At 34.9% G+C, this 23,099-nt stretch overlaps 2 protein-coding genes across 7 annotated transcripts in view; one reads left to right on the top strand and one right to left on the bottom strand.

The window, feature by feature from the left end:
• The window catches only part of DIP-delta (Dpr-interacting protein delta), a 103,628-nt gene extending 87,773 nt beyond the window's left edge, over positions 1-15,855 (top strand). For 2 of the 5 annotated variants that reach the window (XM_069061374.1, XM_069061376.1), the window contains 3 exons: positions 3,503-3,565; positions 5,426-5,578; positions 14,070-15,855. In XM_069061374.1, coding sequence (XP_068917475.1) covers positions 3,503-3,565; positions 5,426-5,578; positions 14,070-14,164 — 311 coding nt within the window. In that variant the 3' untranslated portion in view covers positions 14,165-15,855. The remainder of the gene's footprint in view (positions 1-3,502; positions 3,566-5,425; positions 5,579-14,069) is intronic. The other 3 variants (XM_069061375.1, XM_069061379.1, XM_069061377.1) reach the window with 3 other exon arrangements.
• LOC138140379 (uncharacterized) overlaps positions 1-23,099 on the bottom strand; it is a 135,421-nt gene that overhangs the window by 103,161 nt on the left and 9,161 nt on the right. Inside the window, exon 1 of one of the 2 annotated variants that reach the window (XM_069061381.1) lies at positions 5,558-5,642. The exons of the other annotated variant lie outside the window; for it this stretch is intronic. Coding sequence (XP_068917482.1) covers positions 5,558-5,627 — 70 coding nt within the window. The 5' untranslated portion in view covers positions 5,628-5,642. Of the gene's footprint in view, positions 1-5,557; positions 5,643-23,099 lie in introns of those variants that run through there. 2 annotated transcript variants of the gene reach the window in all.

Here is a 23,099-nt window from a genome sequence, read left to right as displayed (position 1 = left end):
TAGCTGGATAACTTGTGTGTACATGAGTATATCAAAAATTCATCTTTCGTTAAAAATGTAATATCAAACTACAGAGAACGCACGAAAGTGAAATTTTCACAAGTTCATGATTTTGAACAAAGTACTTAATAAAGTACAATTATGAAATTTATAAACTACTTAAGCTTATTAGTAGACCTAAAACGAAAACTGTTTAACCATTCTGTTTGTCGTATTAAATTTGAACCTTTACGATGAATGTACAAGATTAATTATCCTCCGAGAATGTGCATTTTTGTTTTGAATATATTTGCATTAAAGTTTCATAAAAATCTAGTTTTTCTGTTTAGCATAATAGATTAAATTTGCGAAGCTAATTTTGTTTACGATAATAAGTTGAATATTTAAATATTATTATAGTTTTAATTAACTCGAAACTGGCAGTCATTAATTTTCGTTATGAACATGAAAGAGTTCAAATGAAACTTTGATCTTAACAATATGAACAACCAGAAAGACAGGTCTTCGAAATTATCAAGATAAATCGATAACCTTCTAACCGACTGTTTCATTTATTTGAACAAAAATAACTTTTAACGGTGCTTCACGCAGCAAATTTTATTTTAGGAAAATCCTTGGAAATTGCTTTTCCTCTAAGATAAAGGGTATTTGTCACTTCTTCTTCAAAGACATCATAACATTCTTCAAAAAGTGACGAACGTAGAATATTGTCGCACATAAAATTAATCGATTCAATATTTTTAACAAAACATCGACATTTATACAATTTTAAAAATTGCGTCACTTCTATAAATTTATTTTTTACGCGTTAAGGCCACCTATAAAAAAATATCTAAGTGTCCGCTGAATTCAGAAAAGTAATTTATTTTGATAAAATGTTGTTCTCATCGTGGTCTATAAATCTCCCTTGAGAAAACGCTCATATGCCCGTCTACCTAATGTCCGTTACGAACGAAAATTTAACTTTCGATGGAACTAAGGAGCCTTTATGGCTTGTTTAGGGCGCGACAAAAAAAATAAATTCCGGATTAACTCCGGCAATTTTTCCCTCACATTACGACGGCACTATATTTTTTGTAAACTAGATATGTGGCAGTTTTTTTTTAACGATGCTCGTTCCCTTTCTGTTTTTCCCTCAGATCTTGTTATTATTCATAACGTTATATTTCCGTAAAATTTCTCAACACTACATCAACAAAGGAAGACATAATTAGGAGTGCACTAAGCATCAGAGCTTCTGACCAAAAACCGCATTTTTCCTGTACCGGGCTTAATAAATTCTGGTAATTGGGAGCGTGCAGTGTGTGTATTTTTTATCAGCTTACTGAAAATTAGGAAAACAAATGGGTGGTTCTTAATGGAAAAATATGTTTCTGACATCGATCTAAAATCACTCAAACGGAAATTTACATAAAAGACGACTTGACTCAAACTTAGAATGAGCTTTAAACTTCTTCAATAAATTATCGATAGTCATTTTATGGAGCTAAAGACTTTCACATATCGATTTAATTATTTAATATATTCAGAAAGCTGAACAGATTACTCAGCCAATTTTTCATGGTAACTATTCGAAACTAGCTTACTTATAAATTATATCTCTGAAACTTTTGTTATTACAAGAGTATTGTTCGACACAATCAAATTATTTTTCAACAGTTATTCTTGGTTTAGAGGAATCTTTCAAACAACAGTACTAAAATTATGATTGTTCTCCTTGTGCATAAACGTAACTTCGTTAGAGAAACGGATTGAGCAAAAGTGTACGGTTTCTTTTTTGTAAACAGAGTAAAAGAAAACAACGTCTGCGTCCAACGTTTTAAGCCCGATAAATTGTAAATTACAGATTCAGTAAAATAAGACGACTCTTTAATTAATCGACTTTTTTCTCTTTTATTAAGAACCCATATTATCAGCTTATACATTTAAAATTATAGAGAGTCTTCCAACGATGCGAAAACGTAGAACGTATTAATTAATTATTATCGGAAATCAAATGTCCGAGATTTACAACCTGCATCTGGGTATTGTAATTATCTATATTTCACTCAAAACTGTTCTCCTTTATCTTTAATGTCAATCATCGAAATCTCATTTATACAATTTATGAAAAAATAAACAGTAAAAAAAAATCATTGTTTCCATGTAAATTAGATCAAATCAGAAACTACGTGTAGTACATTTTTCGCCATCACAAAGGGGATAAAAATATATGTTTGTATTCGTAGTGTTAATGCTGAAAAAAGTTAATGTAACATTTTTTAATTAAAATTGGTTATCCTTGTTAAACTAATGGACTATACAGACCCGCAAAGTCAAACTTGATTCAAAGCTTTTGTAACCATAAAACCAATGAAGATGTTTTAATGTAATATATAATATTGTTCGCAAAAATGGTGGATGCGCCAGGCAATTTTAGTTGGAGATTTTAGATATTTCCGTTATTTAACAGGTAAAATCTCATCTGAAAAGTGTTTTATATGATCGCAGTTATCACAAATTCAATAACGCAAAGTGTATTTCTTTGTGTTTGCTAAATCTTGATATCTTTCTCGACTGGCAAGCTAGATGAGATTTGAAGATGTTACCTGGAAGTTACATACATTTTTCCATATTTAACATTAGTCATTAAAGTCGCCCCTGCATAACTGCATAACCCTGCATATACTACTACTAAATGGGTAATTAACTTGTGGTCTGAGATCTAAAAACTAAATGTAAAAACATATGTTTAATATCAGCGACAAAATGTGCAAAATAAATATTCACAGAAAGAATGTGGATGCGTAGGAATCATTTCTCATGTTTTAATATTTTTATTATCCGTCGAACTAAATGATATTTAAGAGTTGTACTTGATTCTGACAATGTGAACGTAATGAGAAAAAACAAAAAATCTTTGACTAGTAAAAAGTAATGTGAATTGAAAATACAACATATTAGTATTGTTGGTTGCCTAAGCAATGTAGAAAGATTTAATGACTAATTAGGAGAAATTACAATATACACTCTCACATGAAAGGACACATATTCGTATTTTTAAGCACCTACTTTACCTTTTATTAGAAGCTGCTTTTACAACTTGACATTTGTTGATGGCACACAACATAAAATTGGTAGCTATCAGGAAATAATTGTGTTAAAGTACTAATTTCCTTTTTTAGGGACAGTCTAATTGATGTAGAAACACAGCGCGATAAAAAGAAAAGAGAATATTAGGGCACTTTGCCGCTTTAATTAATTAAAATTAAGATGTAAATTTGGTAATTTTTGTTAATGAGGTAACAGAGTTGTGAACGGCGAAATTTGCATAATTTCTCTGTACCATTTATTTGGAGATAACGATCGGATTGTGTGTTTAAAAAATGACTCGGTTACAACAGACACATGCAAAGCACCGGTTAGCGTTTTGTCAGTTCCAAAGCTTTCGGCGAATTTCCCCATGTAATACGTTAAATTTTATTTGATGTATCAGTGTCTGGTAAAAATGCAATTGTTCCAGAAATACCCATGCCGTCGACGCCTCCGCGAGCAACCGAAATGAAGAGCAATTCTAACAAGGAGAGTAAGTATGAATTTGCATGAGTTCACGTTAAAAACAGTCTGCTCTGTGGTGCATGAGTAGCGTTAAATTTTTGGCGCTTTCGGGCGTCGAGCCACAACAAAACGCGGATTTTGACAAATTGAAATTTATTAATCGACGGGACCGTCAGTGACTACTCGAAGGGTAAGTGGAGATTCGATTCTAGTTTTTCAGTATTCATCGCTTTATTCCGGATGAATTTATGACGTTACTTAATTAGATGTTTCCAGCTCGCGGACATTAATCTTGTGCGAATACTAATGGCACCGTCCGTGCGGACGCACAAGCCTCCGCGTTTTAATCGTGTAAAAACACAGTCGTTGTTACTTGAAATGTTTCATCATGTTCCGTACACGCAAGCGCTCCATACATTCGCATAAATTTCAGGTTTAGTTTTCCCTTTTCAAAATAGTACATTGTATTGTTAATAGTTTGGTGTATTTTATAATGCTATTTCAAATTCAGACTGCATACGAGACAGTATCGCAGCGGAACAATAAATTCTTTCTGCTATAAAACTTACATTACACCTTGGCTCAAATAGGTGTACATGTAGTGTGAATCAATTATATATAAACTCGATTGTTAAATATTTATCAGATTTGCCAAGGTGGTTGCAATATCAACAAAACTTGGTCGCAACCGAAACAACCTCCGGGATTGATTAATCTTGCAATTATAGAACGGCTCAAAAATGCCAATTACATCGAACTAACGACCTGAATGTGAATGCGAAAACGTAAATTTATTTGGAACACCGCACAATCAATGAGCGCCAATCTACAACCGAATATCGCCCAATCTTACAGTACATGTAGTTGCACACAATACAAAATAAAACCTAATTAGACCACAAAAAAAACATGAAAAGTTCTTACTTTCAAGTATTTTTATTCACGACCGGTTTTATTTTGTAGGGAGAGAAAATCTAAATGTAGCTCTGTTGGTAGTAGCTCGTTCAATTCAAGTAAAATTTAATTGTTAAGAGCACTCTGTAAAGATGTAGAAATTTGTCTAGTGTTGTTTTGAAGCATGCATTTTGAAATTAGATGTAGATCGTGGCGAAGGGTCAAAGCTGAAGGGAAGTTTGTTGCGTCGCGAGTTTATGTCCTGAATTTGGAAGCAATTTTTCAGCAGTCGGTACAAAACAGGAAGGAAAATTTGAGAAAGCGGTCGTCAAATATCTCAGTATTTGCAGTGTTTTCTACAATTGGTGTTCTTTTAGTTGTGCAAAGTTTCGTCTTAAAGGGTTCCGGCGGCGGCGGTTTTAATAGATTTTTTGTGCAGGTCTGGAGTTCTATTATGTGCGGTGGTGGGGTAAACGGAATAAGTCAAACTGGGACAATTATGTAGTGTTTATGAGTTGAGTTTAAGTTTGAAAGTTGAATAGGTCGAGGCCGACATATTTCGCTGTGTATATAGGTGGCAATGGTTGGCGATGTATATGCAATGATAAATATCCTGGCAGAGAAAGAAGCAACTTCGGCATTACAATAACGCGCCCCTGTAATGGCCAAAGTTAGGGTTAAGACAGGGCGCAACTTATTCTCTGCGGTGATATTCAGCAACACAATGAAAGCATACTTTTTGTGAGCTCACCTTACGCGAGATGAGTATAACAGAGTTCAAAGTGTGTTTCTATTCTCCAGGGCAATCGTGCTAACTTTGAAGAACACGTTGTGTAAGGCCAATAACTGCGCTATATTTTGTTGTTGGCGCCGTTACAAAATGTCCGACATTTGTCTCAAACTTGCCTAATCAGTTTAGGGTGTCGATGGGAACGAATGACGGATTTATAATTTCACTATGAATGGGGGTGCTGACGGGTGGTTCTTATTGCAGACGCGGGGAAGCGCAACATCAGCAGGCCTCTTATTCAAGACGAGAGGCCCAAAGTTGTTATGGTATCATCTTCGGACAAGGACGTCGTGCAGCCGGGGCCCGCTGTCGAAACCGGGTTGGGACTTTACACACCTCCAGGGCCACAAGGATCAGGTACAGGTCCTGGCTTTTCTTGCACTCGCACGCACTTGAGCACCTTCATGTATACTCCGAACGACCCAAAGTTTTTACTCACAACCAGTTCCCTCACTAAAAATCATGCTCATCAATCGAACAACCACAAATTCAAATTCGAACGACATAAACAACCATCGCTCGCTCGGCCACTAAAATTATTATCGCCGCGCAAGAAGCGAGGCCGAGTCGCGTGTGGCCTCCTCTCACGTACTTTATGAATTTACGTGAAGAGTTTTTGTTCTTTTGTGAGTTTAAATATATTGTGAGTCAAAATTTTTGGATGCATTTGGCGAACAATGTGTACCACATGCTTCACCAAGTCTGAGTGTTCTTTTTTCTCGGCGAACGTGCCTCTCTAACGAAGATTATCTATTTGAACGGTGCAGGCGGTGTGTTATTGATCTTAGAGAATTATCCATATTTCTAGCCATTCGAAATGTTGCTTGTAAACCACTGTAATTTGAACCACCTGTTACACTGACGTGCACCTAAAATTTAATTCGACATTTTCAAATTTTCAATATGTGCCTTGAAAGAACGTGAAAGATCAAAATTTCTTGCACGTCCACACTAAACATATATCCTCCTTTAGATTTACTATAATGTGGGTCGGTTATACCCAACTTTCGTTTTGCGAGTACAGATGGCTAATAATATTAGACTTCCTACTCCATTTATATCGTAATAATAAATTCCACCACGACGCCTAATGCATTTCACCCCTAACCATTTTCGTATTAAATATTAACCACATTCTCTAATTCCAGCATTTACATTATTATGTGATACAATAAGTCCAATTATCATCCCATTATTTCGACCTGTTACCCAAATATATCAATGATATACGAACCTATAAATCCGTAATTATTACCCGCCGAACAAGTTTTACTTTAAACTTGATACGTAATTGGTTTCGGTGAAACTTTGGTGTTAATTAGCGTTGAGGAAAGCCACACATGCCAAAGCAAACTAAATAAAACGCGACACATGTTTCGACAAATAAAATATCACAGCTCTGGACAAAAATCACTTTTATTATTTCGTTTATATCGGTTGCCCTAACGAAAACTGCTCATTGAAATAACTTGAAACCCAACTGAAATATCGAAGCAGGTTTTTCACCAGAACCCGGAAAGACAACCCCAGCAATAATAATTCCAAAACTATTTCAGGTATCGATCTCAAACCAAACAGTTTAAGCTACAAAAGCAGGAAATAACACAACAAATACATGGCGCTCACATCTCGAAATTTCGTCAGTGTTCTGCTTTTATTGCTTTCTAATAAATAAAGATAAAAAGACTTCCACATACCAACTTAACTAAATTGGAAAGGATTATCCTTACTCGGGCAGCTTTGTCGAACTTGCCACTTCTTATGGAATATAGAAACACACTATGAATAGCAAACCTCCAACTTGAAAACCATAATTCCAAATTTATTTCATAGCCGACAAATTAATTAATTAATTTTAATTATAAACGATTCATTTATTTTTTTAAACATTTTATAACCTCGCTTGTACTGTTTTTAGGAGTAATATATACAGAATTCTTACACCCAGGAGACACTAAATATTTTAGACCACTCAAAATCCAAATATTCGAAAAATCACGTCCATAAAAATCATGTGAAAAGCCATAAATATAATTTAAAACTCTGTTTCCCTAAAATGAATTTTTCTCCTGAGCCACTATCGATCAGGAAATTAAAAAATCACGAAACAATTACTCAATTTAACATTCAATTTCTACAGAATGATACTCATCGGATATAGACAGATAAAAAAAAATCGTTAAGTGACAAACATTTTCTGTTTTGATTTTGAATGATCTGGTGTACTTATTTGGAGTCTGGAAGTAGTGAGGACGAATTGAAAGATGATACACTTTTAAGAAAAATATCAGCGTTATTATATTATCGTTTTGCAATTTTTAGTAAGTAATATCTTAATTAGAGAACCTTGAACAAGGATTGTCGAATTATTAGTTAATGTCACAAACGTGAACTGAATGAAAAGAAACTGTATTTTGTGGAGAGTTAGGCCCTGTTTTTCATTAATTCTTGATTTACTAGAACTAGAATTTGTTTCGGTTTTACAAGACGTAGTTAACTGACAGATTGATGGTTAAGTTGTGATTTAATAAATTCCTGCTTGTAGTATTAGTTAGCTAGGAAATCGCAAAAAGTTGAGAAACATAACCATACCCTGAAATGAAAATGAACTAGTACCGCAGGTCAATGAAAAAGTGACAGCTGCCATTCAATTAGTTTGTTCACTTAATATTGTTATATTAACAACGATACTGCCTTTGTTCAACCATCAAATGGAGTTTCATAATATGGCCAACATAATCTCATTTATAATTATTATGGGAAGCTGTAAATGACTGAACGGAATTTGTATTTGTAGTTAATAAAAATAAAGCCTATAGAAGAATGTTATGATCTAATTCATGATTGTAATCAATTCAAAAAGTCAGTAATATACACTTCGCCGCAAAATTAACGCATAATTTAAAAAATTAATCGTATTCGTTTTTACAATTTTTTTCACTGCAAGTTGGAAATCACAAAAATGTTCATTCGCATTATCTTAATGTTTTTATGCGATATTCATTAAAAACCATTGATTAGTTTTTCTTAGGTTCTAAAAAAAAACTAAAGCGTTGCACTTTTTGTTCATTGGTATCTAAGAATTTTGCTACATATTTATTAATCAAGTGTGCTAGACATCGTTCCTGTCATATTTTTATTAAAATGAATCATAATGAACAGTCTTGAAGAATGTGCCGTGGCTGTAGCACTTTCCACCAGTTATGGTGGAGGGTCAGGTTTGGGGTGGGCTATCTTTAGAAGGCCGTGCGGAGCTGGTAATTGTAAATTAGGGAAATCAGCAAACAGATACGTAACAACCATTTTGGAAAATTTCATATTCATGAATGATAATGCAAGGCCTCACACAGCTCAGATAGTGAGACAGTGCCTTCAAGAGGCTAGAATTGTCACTATGAATTGGCCAGTTCACCGCGCGGATTTGAATCCCATTTATAATTTATGAAATAACATGAGGAGAAGCCTAAAAACCTTGTACCCACCTGCATTAACTCTTGGTGATCTTGGAAACCACCTTACAGAAATTTTGAATACCGTCGATCAAAATGAAATTAGACGATGTCCAGCAGTAATTAATGCAAGAGGAGGAGGCGTTATTAATTTGTTTTTGTTGTCAAATTTGTTGAAGCTGATTTTGTTATGCTTCAAAATACCCTGCATATTTCTGTGTATTTAATTAAAAAGAACAAAATAAATGCTTTACTACCCTAATTTCATTTTTCATAATACATACATAATTTAAAATTTAAATTTACAGGTTTTTTAAAGTTTTTAAACAGTATGCGGCAATTTTGCGGAGAAGTGTATCACAAATATTATACTTCACTACTTCAGTATCAAAAATGATTGCCTCAAATCTACAATGAGTTATTTCCAGCGAAGGATGGCACATCTGATTGATGAGCTCCCGAAGAATCAATCAGGAGAAAGAAAAATCAACTGACTAAAGAAATGCAAAGAAATACAACTAAACTACTTAAGAAATTATTATTTTTTTATTTTTCTAATTCCTTTTTCTTAATTTCTAATTCTGCTACATACATTTCCATTTCTAAAGCATTCAATTTGGCCACTTTTTGTATTATGTACATCACATTTGTCTCTTGTGATTAAAGACAATTGCTGTCATCACTTGTACTTCACAAGTTTTTAACATCGCAAACTGAAACATCGTAATATTTAAGTAGCGGGCTATCATTACTTAAATATAACTAACTAACGATTAAGTAAGTGAGAATTAATCGCGATAATGTATTAAAAACTAGGTCCTAATTTTACAAATGAGCTTATTAAAAAGAAACAATTGTTATTATTTAATTAGTCAATAAAAATGGCTGTGATTATTTTCCATTATTAAAGCGTTTTTCATTGTCAGTTTTTATTAGGATAACATTTTAAGAAATTGCTTGGTTTAGTAGTATAGTATCGATTAATCATTTCTGACATATTTATAGATCGTTAATAAATCTACATCTTGCAGATTGGATGTAATGATGATTTTAAAGGTAATCTGGGGATAATAATTTAGCATGTGGTTTGTTTCAAAGGTTTTAGCAAAATTTCGTAATTTATCGAGCAATATACTGAGTGCCCAATTTTTTATCTGTTGACGCATCCAAAGCAGTGTAGTAAACGGGAGAAATTCTACTTTAAATCCGGAACAACTTCATTTGCATGTAGATAGATGTCATTACTTAATTACGCAATTTTTCAGGAGGTATCAAACCGAATGAGTAATTCCGCGCTATTTAGCCTTGATCAGTAAAATATAATATAATGAATGGCACAAAAGACTCGAGTATCCTCTACATAATTACCAGGCTTGCTATTCACAGACTAAAAAACAAGTGAAAAATGATCCTTTTTATTTGACATTAAATTAATGGATGGATTAATTTTTTATTGTGTTCCCCTCAACAAACCTATAGTTTACTCTCGGAAAGCAGTTCCAATATGAAAATCAATTTTCAGATTACACTTTTCACATCAAAAACCAAAACCCGCATTAAAGTAATTAAAATCTGAAAAAAAAAACCAACTACATCAATAACTAACCAAGAAAATAAATGTGTTGGACGCCCATTATCCTTCAACCGCGTCGAATTCAATTCAAGGCGCTTGTTTAACGTAATTTTAGGGTTGCTTTCATTTGACCGAACGATGTATAGTGCATGTCGAGAATAATGTCACCTTTATTTTAAAATGCTCCCACAGGGAAATCAAAGAAATTTTTCAGGCAATGCTTAACTGGCAATGCGTTGCGCGCATCGATCGCTACTTTCTTTTTCTCTCGAATAAAAAAAAATAATTTTCTAAATAATTTATGTATAAAGCACTCGCCGTACCTTACATATTCGAGCACATTCCATAAATTCAGAACTCATTTTGCGAATTGGAATTTGAAAAGTCTTCGAAGATTCATCTAAAACAACAATAATACAGCATCGATTCGGCGGTGTATTGATTATTGCATTTTACAAAAAATTGCCGGCAACGCAGCAGATTTATCTAACTTTGGACAAACAGAGATAAAACAAATTTCGATAAATTTAATACAAGGACGTTATAATATAAATTCGGACGACAACACCACGTTAAGTGGCGGAAATTTGCAAAACGAATGATTACACTGACTCGGTATGGGTAAGGATTGTCTGTACTGTAACTCTGCATTGACAAAGTTCACTGTTAACAGAAGCAGAACGCAGTCAGACGGCAGTATCATGCGATAATCAGCACGTGTTTGTTTCCGGTCTTCAATCTCGCCAACACGTAAAAACATAGCTAAGCAATTAATAATAATTAACCGAAAAAACGAATCAAAATGTTTCACTTCAGCGCACAAATTTTCACCGAAATTGCTGTTCTCGTTAGCAACATGATAAAGATATCTGAATTATCGTCCGTATTGGTGGTTGCCTACGCAGCGAAACAATCAGAAATTCGTGTCAACAAATGAAAAGAAATGATGTGGAATTAGTCGTTTCTGTGATTGTTCAGTTGGCCAAAGGGTATGAATGGATTTATTTTAATTTGGATCGTCTGGTTTGATTCGCCTCGGGATCTTGCCGAAATATTTTGAGGTGGCGGTATCACGTCGTCTATTCAAACCGGATAACATTCTTGTGGTTTGTCTATGTGCAGATTGAAGGGGATTTATCCCGATGCCTGACTAGGAACAATTGTGGGACAGCTGGTTAGTTGCATGAAGCAAAATTTAATAGTTTATGTGCGCGGTAGAAAAGAGTTCATCAGCTAATCAATCCGCTTGAATAATTCAATACTCTCCAATTTACAACGTCATAATCTCGAAATGCAAAATCGGGTTTTTACGGATGAATAGATTCATCGCGGCAGTTCACGTTATACAAGTAACTAATATCTAACTAATATTGCTTAAGTGAAATTTCTGATGTGGCGTTTGCATTAAACTTTACACTAAACAATTGGCAGGTTAGTCTAAGAGGAACACAAATTTACCAACACGAACTTCCTGTAATATCAAATAACAATTTGTTTATTTCCAAAATTGGAAATTGGTATCGTGTTTACACTCGCAACGAAATGTTTTAATTCGCATTCCGCGAGTTTAAGCGTAAACCGAAACGGTTTTTCGGATGATTTATTCATTATTAATATAATAACAAGGACTGAACGTCGACATTTTATGTCATTTGCTTACATTCAGTTGTGTGAAAATGGAGAACACAATTAGATTTTCACCGCTTTTGGCAGCACACGCTCTCTTGTACGCGCCTTATGGTATCATCAATTGTTTTCCAATATCTGCAGAAATATCGCCCTTCCTTTTTATACACAAAATCACAACAGTCTTTATTGTATTGGTGAAGAAAATGTCATTATCCCGGTTCGTTTTGTACATTAGATATTTATCAATGTTGACTTGAAAAAGTTGAAAACAAACTAGCAAATACAATTCGCAGAAAGATTGATTTTTTAATGTCGAATTGAAATGGAAAATTGAACTGCCGTGTGCGCCTTAGGCGACCGACTTCCGAAATGAAGCCGACCTTGCATCGTAACTAATTTTACTAAACGGCTCTATTACTAATGGCTACAAAGACATTTTTATACTCAACTTGTTTTCTCAATTTCCTAAACCCAAATTGAAAAAATCCAATGCGCATATTCTTCCTAACAGAAAACGTATAGTCGACAATATAAACTTGATATCGCGGAATGAAATCCGGAGGCAAAATATTTATGAACGAAATTTGTTGGAAGTTTATGAATGCATGATAAATCAATTGAGAGTAGAAATGCAAGTCATTTATTGACATTTGAACCTTTTATATTACTCAAATTTAAACGATTCACTTTACATTTAAATGCAGCTTCCTGACGTACTCGACTATGTTTGGAACGGAGATGGATTTTTAAATAAGCTCTTGGCCTCACCGAGGTAAATATTTCGAGAGGACTACTTCGCGGTTTCTTTCCCTCATTCAAAAATCATTATTTCCACCACTCGCTCAAAAGAATTATTCGACTCAATTAAAAAACGTTTTGCTTTCAACTGTGACCAACTTTCGAAATACACCAAATAAATACACACGCCTCCTCGTGGAATCCTTTTTTTAATTTTATGCAAATTTTAAATCCTAGTAAAAGATTTCACCCGCAGCTTGGAAAAGTTTTTAAGCCAAACGACTCGTGAAATTATGAGCAGTATTCCACTGCTTAAGACAGAATTATAGGGAATATAAAACGTTTACTTTGAAAACAAATGAATAATTTCCCTACGAGTAATCCTCGGTATTATATTATTACTTTGTGTATATTCAGCTCGTATCAAATTCAGCCTAGTTTTAATTCCAGACACTACTCCTTGAAACTCACAAAAACAACGAAAAACATCAAGACAACACACAAACTCCTCCATTAATATGCATTTACAAGATGTAGTTTACGCGTCCGTCATCAAGAGAAGTTCACTTTTTAAAACTGATTCATTATTAATAGATTCCCTCCGAAACCTCCGCAAGACGCTTAATGATGCCGGTTTATTAGCGAAACCCGTTAGATACTAAATTTTTTGTTTCACACAACTCCTGGTTTAATTAAAATTTTCTGATAAAAGCAATTTTACAAAAAATACCAACCGTTTTAAATATGATAGTCCGACATAATTAAAGTCGACTCTCGTACTATAAGATGAAAACGAACGTTTACCTTTTCGGCCTCCGTGAAAGATTCTTTCGCTGAATTTTGCCTCGAAAGTTTTGTCAGAGCTGAAGTGAAACCCGATCGGTTGAGTTAAAGTTGTCCAGCACATATTTTATTTTCTTTCAGCAGCAGCGTCGATATGCAAAATAATGTGTCACAATAACGAACCACCAATCTAGGGAAGACGGTGAGTTCGTTATTCCGGAAACGCGAATTTAAAAATGAACTAGTATAGAAGAGATGGCAAGTTGTTTACGAAGCGGAGAGCTTTTGTGCTGATGTTGATGTGGCTTGAATATTTTTTGCGTGTAGGAGTGTAGAGGAGGTCAGAATCATTAATCGATGTGATAGTTGGAAGAGTTGCGAAGTTAGAACAATTAATTTTCGATTGTGTTATTTAAATAAAGTGGGACTGCGGGTAGGAATGCGTTCGACGGTGGCCTTTCACGTCCTAATTTAAGTTTGTAAAATATTAAGGCACTTTCGTTAGATTTGGTAAAATTTAGAGGGTCGGTCTCGGCGATAAAATTCATTTTATGACAAGAAATCAATTTAGTGCTTTATTAGACCCAATGCTGCATGCAAGAAATGTTATCGAATGAGTTCAGTAAGTGATGAATAAGCATCGATTTTATGATATATGTGTTGGTTTTTGTTTCAGGATGTGTCAGCATGGCAAGGTGGGCAGTCCCTCAGTTTGCAGCTGTGATTCTTCACTGTTTTTTGTCAGGCACGTTTTCCCTTTCTCAAAATTAATGTACCATATCAAATAATCCAGCTCAAAACCAACAAAATACTGTTCCATTTGCTCAGCTTTTCCAAAATTTTATTTCGATCATTCCACATTGCCAACATATCAATTACAAAAATTATTTCACGTCCTAAATTAAAAGCAAAACATATTTTTTATAATACATTTACAAGTGTTATGATATATTACGATTCGCTGCTCCCGACTAGTCGCAACCCCTTCCCCACTAATTTCCTCCCTCTCTCGCAGGTTCCCTTTAGGTAAGTAAAACATATCAACGACGAATGCCGTAACATATCATGACACTCAAAAAACTGATCCAGGACTGCACTACACTATACGAGACGCTGATCATTTCGAATTTTTATTCTCACTTTGTGTATTTAATCGCAAAAATCACCACCACCCTACTACCCCCTCTCTGTTTAAACTTTCACACCGATTTTGTCCAAAAAATTTTAAAACGACATTCACTGCAAACAGATTTACCGAACCGAAATTTAATGGAAAAGCATTAAATAAATAGAAAGAACTTCTAAATCGCTAGTGCGTCGGATGTTATTTGATTAAATGCAAAAAGTGGGGGAATTCTGAAACTATATTTACGTACATTTAGCGCCCATTTGGTAGCCACCTGTTTGTGTATTTATTGGATTTAGTTAAGCAAATTTTCAATTGAATAATACAAATACCGTCAAATAGTACATATCTACGCACCTAACGGCTCTTTTATAAAAGAAACAAGGTTCGCGTAATTGTGGATGAACTGAAAAGACAATCTGATCCACGCAAATTCATTCAGAAAGATTGTTAATTGCTAAACAATATGTGCTGATTTCAAAGTGTGTTAGCTCTTTAAAACTTATATATTTGTACATAATTATACCATAAAGCTTATTGTAAAATATATGTATTTAGCGCCTAAGACAATTCTCATTTTATCTGCAGTATTATACATGTTTATAACAATAATTAAGGAGATAATGTTTTGCTTTCACCCTCATTTTCATCAGATGTGAAAGTACCTACTTAAGTATATAATTTTGTACATAGATATGTATAGTGTTATTTTATATTTAATCAAAATTAATTAATTAAAATATGACGCCACCATTTCAAAGAACGGGGGACTCAAAATGTCTATTTCGCACTCCCACTCAGACCAGTCAGTTTGGCTTTCTTTACGTTGCAGACAAAATAGCCATTTTTCGGTCCCAAATTTAAGCTTTCTTGTGTAAATAACGAGAAATTATGTCCGACGACTACAGCATTTGCCTGAGTCTCTCAATAGGACAGAATTTTTCGTACTGTATTGTTTCAAGTGCCAAAATAATCCATAATTTACATTTAAAATTTGATACTACCTGAAATTTGTGCTTACAGTGTGAAATTGGCGGTGGATGACGTCACAGTGCCGTAACACCCAATCAAATCGGGTTTTGCGCGTCGACATGACGTCATCAGATGTCGATTCTAAATTACGAGATCATTTGTAAACAGAAATTTCCCGGAATATTGTTTAAATTATTTATAAGTGAATTGAATGGAAGAACTTAATGTCAATGAATATATGTTGAGGTGTTTAGTTGATTGTAAATATTTTCAGATGTGAATTTCGTTCTTTTGATTCCTTTCGAACTGAAATGTTATTGTTTCTTATATTGTCTAATAAGGTAATATAAATAAGTTAAACGAAGACTAGTTTTATTTTCCGATCTGTCACAACCCTCTCGATATCCGGTGAAACCTAAAAGGAATTTCCACCGACCCGATGTCCGTAAATAGATGATTACCGAGAAAATATACCTTGTACAAGGTACGACTTAATGAAAGATAATAACCGAAGTTTGGTTGTTGGGTTAAGACGACGACACTATTTCTGAGATTATAGCGCAATTTTCTACAATCTTTGGCTAAACGTTGAGTCTGCATTGCAATATAAGTAGAACGGATAGAAACGATTTTCGCTTGTTGGGTTCAACCTTCAAATAAAACCTCATGAAACAGTCGCCTGCTTCCTTTTCTGGCTTGTGTCACTTCCGGTCCTTGTGTCTGGGCATACGAACACCAGAAAGGAGTCAATACCACGTCTAAAACGCGCTCCGAAATCAAACACTATGTTTACCTTCCATCCATAGACATGGCCATTTAAGCCTCGCTAATATATTTTACAGTCACAAAGAAATGACACATTCCTCCAGACACGGCCGGCAAAACTTTAATTAAATGATACAGACTTATCCCATTAAAATCCCACATCCTATAGTGTAAAGCTGAAGCTCCAAAGCTCCACTATGTGAAAAACAGCTCCGCTAATGTCCTTGCCATTTAGGCGAATACACGCAAGATTTGCACAAACAAGCTTTTAAAATGTTTTTGGACCTAATTGTGCCCACAGAGCAACAAATGCATCTACAATAAATTGTCTTCCGGAGATTCTTGCGCACCCACGCTCCAATGTAACAAATCTCTTTGTGAAGAACACGATCAAAAAATATTACTTATCGTCTACTAAATACCTCACTTTATAGTCAACAAATTAAAAAAATTATAATAACAAGAAAACATTTTTTGTTTTTACGAGATTTGTAGAAGGCTCTTTGAGTCGGTATGTTTGATAAAAATTAAATTGTTCACTTTTGAACGAGGAAAGCGAGCAATTAACTTACTAACAAACTGTAGGTAAGTCATGCAGAATCAAAAATTAAAAAATTTATATTTTGAAAATCCTGGAAATGATTACATTTTCTTGCGTTTCCTTTCATCCCACGCGATTTTCATCGCGTACTAACACTTAGCTTAGGTACGAATTTGATTGAAAACGATCTCTGTGTGAAAAAGAAATTTAAAAATTACAAAGGTCATAACTTACTCAGTGAAACTTTCACTGCCGTTGAAACATCACAGAGTTGTATTTTATTAATTCTGTTCCTTTCACATAATTCAGACGTTTTTTAAATTGGACCTGGCTCCCGTACGAGATATGATTTTAGATGGACAGGGGTGATGGTGAGTTATTGATTGATATTATTATTAAGAGATGAGGTAAAGGTGAGTGCGGACGCGTGCGGTGTAATTTTTGTCGCTGTTTAATTAATGTCGTTGGGTGGCGAAATTAATTGGCGCAAATTAATAACTGATATATCGACATGCGTCAAAATAACAGTCGGCCATTGTGGTGTCGCGTTCAAACCCCGTCTGGTGACAATCAGGGGTACGACGTTCATAACAAAAGGGGCTATTTTAAGTGCTCATTCTTGACACATCCATGTAAATGCGGTAATTTGTCAGGCGTCCGAAGTGGTACACATAGACGAGAATGTGATGCAATAAAATACACATCGTATCACTACACGAGTCGCCGCAATTTCTGTTGAACGTTTGCGGAATATGTGAAAGGAGCATTATAGTTTCGTGAAACGTATCTTCGCATATGTGTGGGTATCGCACGCATCCAGACGTAGGGGTGCGTTGGCGATTGTCTGAGGGAAGATTGTGGCAAGACATGGGCAATTTTCTCGATCAAACACACTGGTCTGAATGAACCGATGTAATGAGAAAAGTTTCCTTGATTTAATTATCTGTGACAGCGTGAAATGTAAATTATGTAAATATAATAAAGCTTAATTTGGAGATATTGAATTATGCAAAAGATACAAATATTATATCACAGTGTAGCCCTATTGGCCTCTGACATAAAATTATCTCCCGTAGACCGTTTGGCGCGGGATTACGACCACTAATTGGGATGTGCTTTAGTTTCCACTCCCCTATGAATAAAAGAATATATACCTTATATTGGAAGGTTCGATTTCAGTTTAATCACGAAATAATCCCGCACTATTTCAAAATTCGATTTCTTATCTCTTTACAAATACCTTTTTAATCCGCAACACATACTAATATTGCCTCACGTGTCACAAACAGTCGACGCCCTTCACACACATTTTTCAAACATATTAATCCTCATTCACACCGAATCTTACATGTAAAAATTACGCCCACCGACTGCGACAGATTATCGCGGAAACTATCTTTATCACCCTCATTACGACAAATCCACAATTTTACAAATCACCTGAAAAACACTGCTCGATTTTTCTTTTAAATTAATCCGACATTACCCTCTTACCATTAATGACGACTTCTCTCTCGTTCGTCTTCACCTTCTCTCTCTGTCACACTCGTACTCTCACTCAACTGGAAAAACTTTATCCCAATGTCGGCGCTCATACACCAAAATCCATTATACATGCGTGAAATGTACTCAAAGCGTAAGTTTAACTGATGCTGTGGTTGTTTAATCGCTTCGAACCCTTTATTGGAGTATTTCGAGAGTCTAGACGGGATTATTGAAAAGTACACTATTTTTTCATAACAAGTTAATCTCTCACTCTCTGTTGACTCTATCCGAAAGTGAATTTTCAATTAACGAGATTTAATTACGAATAAACCAGTAAATTAATACTACAATAAATCAACACAAAGGCCAATTAAACCACCTACTTCACACTGACATGTTGGAGACCTTTCCATTTAGAAAGACAACACCCGAAGACTAGCTATTCCAAATATCTCAACTCTAATTACAGCTAATTTTCAATTTGACATCTTTATTCCACACTCACATCGTTTACAAAATACACCGCCAAAGAGAACGTTTATAAAATCAAAGAGAAACGCTTTGTACTTATAATTTTCACGAAACCAAAGCACTTCAGTGTTGGCCAGCAAATTAAAATTTCCCCAGAAACTGTTATTAAATGCAGAGAAAATATTTACGTTCTTTTGACCACGCCAAACCAATATTTGCCACAAATTTGAACTTGTACATTTATTTATCTTTCAAATTAAATTTATATTTTTGACTCTTTATATTGAGTGTTCAATTGAAAAGTTCATCAAATAGTCTTTTAAATTTTTCACAACATTGTGAAGTACGTCTTAGAAGATCAACGACAAAAGTTAGGTTAGGACCACGTTAAGGAGTGACATTTTTGACTAAATTTATTTTATACAGGGTTAGTCACGAAAGACTTCCGATGAAAATTTCGTTATATGCAACCCAAAATACAAGAAACCCCCAGAACTTGATATTTTGTTGAATTCGAAATAAGTTAGCAATCCAAGTAGCTTGGCGAATAAGATTAATCATGACACTTTCTCTTTATTGAAGTTATGAGCAAAAGTTAATATAAATGTGAAAACTTACATGACAGATAATACTGACATGACAGACAATAAGGTTTAGCAATTGTTGATTTAAGTACAGGGTTATTCAAAATGTCGAAGTAGGCCATGCCCATGTTATTACATTTTTGCCGGTTTCATGTGAACTGTCAGTTTTGTCGCTGTCACTGTCATTTTTTAGGTGAAAAGTACGGTTATGAAATTTTTATTTATTTTTGTTAAATTAACGATTGAATCCAGAAATATTGAGTTGTTTTGCAATCAATTTTAAAAAGATTGAGTTGTTTTGCACCCAATTTAACTCGAGTGTGTGCACGGTGTGTATTCACTTATTCACATCATTTTTATGTTTTTTTTTTTATGTGGAGCGGCAACCATAAATTTTACATTCAGTTTTCACGCCTACTTCGACTACAATCATTTAGAATAATCCTGTATTACTTTTTATAAATTTAGGAAGCTAGAAACTATTGGAAATTGTAGTTTCGGTTGCATATAACAAAATTTTCATCGGAAGTCTCTCGTGACTAACCCTGTATGTACTCGTAATGTAAGTGCCAGGTTATGTATATTATCCTTACCCAACTGCGTAGTCTAATAAAGTTATATTGAAGAAATTGAAATGCATTCTGTATCCCCATCATTACATTTTTTTTTAATTATGTTAAGTATCTTGAATAAATAATATCTCTTATCTTTGATCTACGGACTGGCTGTGTAAAATTTTTTGGGAACATTTTTCATAAAAAATTTTTATTTTAGAAATGATTTTAGCGAAGTTGTCAAGTTGAAGGTAAAAATCAGAGCCCGTCTAATGTAAATTCTTGAGTTAATGGATTATAAACTATAAAACTTTGTTGTGGCGAATAGCCCTGCAATTCTAGTAAAAGTGAACAACAGCAACATTTGATGATGGCAGCCCCAAAGGGCTAGACCGTTAGAACTCGAGATAAGGACTTGTAGGAAGGTGAAGAGCGAAGGTGACGTAATGGGCCATTCGTGTGACCTTAGCAATTAGTGAAGCTTGTAAATCCCAGACAATAATTTTATCTCTGTATGAATTTGTAAACGGGAGGCCACAATTTTAGTGCAACCTAGTACGGAGAATGTTAGAGGACGTAGATAATAGTAAAAGATGGAATGGTTTAGAGGGAAGGAATGCGTCAGAACGCAGGTTAGTTTTAAGAGGTGGAATGATGTACGTTTAAACGTAAGTCCGGCATTGCGCCCAAATACATAAAAATATAGCACGTGAGACATTAATAATACAAGAAAGATTCTAGTTGAGCTGAATGTTAAAATCTAGGAGTTCCACGGGGAGCCCGTAAGCTTCGGTAGTTGCACACGATCGGATCGCCGCCGCCAATCACGTGTTCGCCCTGGCCAGTGCAGTAAACAGCGCCGCCAATGCTCCCAGAAATCACATCAATACTTAATATGCAATTTGCGGTTTGTAAAAAATTCATACAACTTGGCCAGTCCCGCGTGAGTTATAAGTTACGTGCAGAGGTGATGTGTTCGCCGCCAAAACTACACACCACTTTTCAAGAACACAATGCAAATTTATCACGAGCCCCCATCTCCAGTTTTGTTCGAGGAACGGTCAACAAACGAGCACGTAAGATGCAGAGGTGCGATTAACACAAGCTGTGTAACTAGGTGGGAGTAAAAATGACCAGCGTTAATGTAAAAGATGATGGAAAGCTTAAGGGCGAAATGAAGTTGATCGCGGTGGAATTTCGGGAATTTGATGAGGATGGGATAATTAGATGTGAATCCTTTGATCGGTGCCATCTATAAAATCTAGTTTAAACGACGAACGTAAATTTGAATGATAAGGAAAGAAGTTCCCATATAAAAATTCAAGGGACTGCGAGGCGAATCTGTCAGCTGAAATTGCGTGACAGTCCAAAGAGAAGGGGGCAAGAGTGAGCAAAAGTCAAGCTATTGTAGTATCACTTGTGCAATAATTCACTGGTAAAAGCAACATCATCAATAATCCGCTTTTGGGCAAACACGTGATGTCGTTCCTCTCTTATTCCAGAATAAGTTTGTCGAAGTGACCATTACAAGTGCATACCTAAGCAGTATTTGGTAGTTTGGGTCTTCCACAAGGACCCCGTCAATTTTAATACGTTTGTGGGTGTCTGTTGTGTCGGCGCCTCTGTCGGTTGCCTTTAAATCAGCAAGCTTTATGTGCTAACGATTTACATGTCAAACAATCGTATATTAGATTTCCTTCCGTGTTGTGATAACATCCCTAATGAATTTATGGAATAAATTTAGTTTCCTCTTCCAAAATCACTCATTAATCCTTAATTTAAGAATCGGGAGGGGCCAATTTCATACCATAATATTAAGTTTCCCTCGAAATTTATATTTGGTTCTGAATACTAAAACAACTCGAAATTAGTACCTGCACCATCGAAGAGTTCCACTGATTTACACTGCAATCCAGCACTCTTCCGAAAATTCAATCAATCTCAGATTTTCACGACCGCTTTTCATTTAAGCGACTTGTAATTATTAAAAAACACACTAGCTATACGTTGTGTGGGAAATTGTTTTCAGACAAAAAGGTACAACAAACCCGTCGAAGCTTTTGTCAACAGCTACCATAGAATTCTTATATTTGCTTCGTTCTAAACCTTCAACTTATTTTTTAAATTATTGCTACAAATCGATGTCAATTTTAATCAGCCGAAAAGGATTTATTTGTTTGATCACGCAAAATATCTTTTATGACACAACCACTTCAGGAACAAGGCCGAAAACAGCACAAGCTTTTAGCACACTTACAAATGCTTGTTTAAGTTCGAAAACTTTTTAGTAGTTGAACATGTTTATTTAAGGTTTTTCCTTCGAGTAAATAAATCTGTCTGCGAGTGCTTTCCGAAGGGTATTAAAAACTTTAAATCAGATCTGAAATTTGTTTGACGAACGCAATGCTAATCAAATATTATCTTAATAAGAAGATCGTGGGAAAAAAATTGCTGGTCTCTTCAAGTTTTCCCACAAACAATTATAACTTTCGTCACGATAACCATTAAATCTTCTGGTTGTCGTCGACGACACAGCTTACAAACAATTTTTTATTAGTACAAATGGTGGATGCGCCGGGTAAAAATAATTCATAGTTACTTTCAATTTTTATATTTAATATTTAAAGAATTTTTGTTACAAGCTGCTTCATCTTGATTTTCTTGTGATGCTCTAACTTTTAATATTAACAACAAAAATAATTGCGCAAAAAATGGTGGGTGCGCCGGAAAATTGTTGAAGTGAAAAGTTCTTTAGGCGCACTACATACATTTTATTCCCGGGCAGTGAATTAGTTTCATGCGACACGGTAAAATCGTAACGCAGCACAAGTGAAAACGACACGGTAAGCTAAAATCATGGGAGTCGAGATTTTTTGCGGAACGAGCGAAAAACAATCAACTGTGCGTCACTTGTCAGTTTTCAATTTTCAGTGATAATTGTGTTGTGACCTGACTGACCTCAGTGCAGAGCTGCAGGAGTAACTGTATATATATACAGGATATTTGACGAGCGATAATAAGCCTGACGTAATTTAAAATGCAACCCACACTATATTTCCGAAAAAAGCTGGCTACTGACATTAAAATGTCCGGCTTTTTTTGAAAATGTATTGTGGGTTGAATTTATTATTCCATCAGGCTCATTATGACTCGTGAAATGCCCTGTATAGTTTTATATAATATAAACGATAAAGACACGACAAATATT

The sequence above is a fragment of the Tenebrio molitor genome, chromosome X, assembly GCF_963966145.1.
Source record: "Tenebrio molitor chromosome X, icTenMoli1.1, whole genome shotgun sequence".
Lineage (NCBI taxonomy): Eukaryota > Metazoa > Arthropoda > Insecta > Coleoptera > Tenebrionidae > Tenebrio > Tenebrio molitor.
The sequence above is the reverse complement of the archived record's forward strand: the minus strand, read 5'-3'. Positions and strand labels throughout refer to the sequence as shown.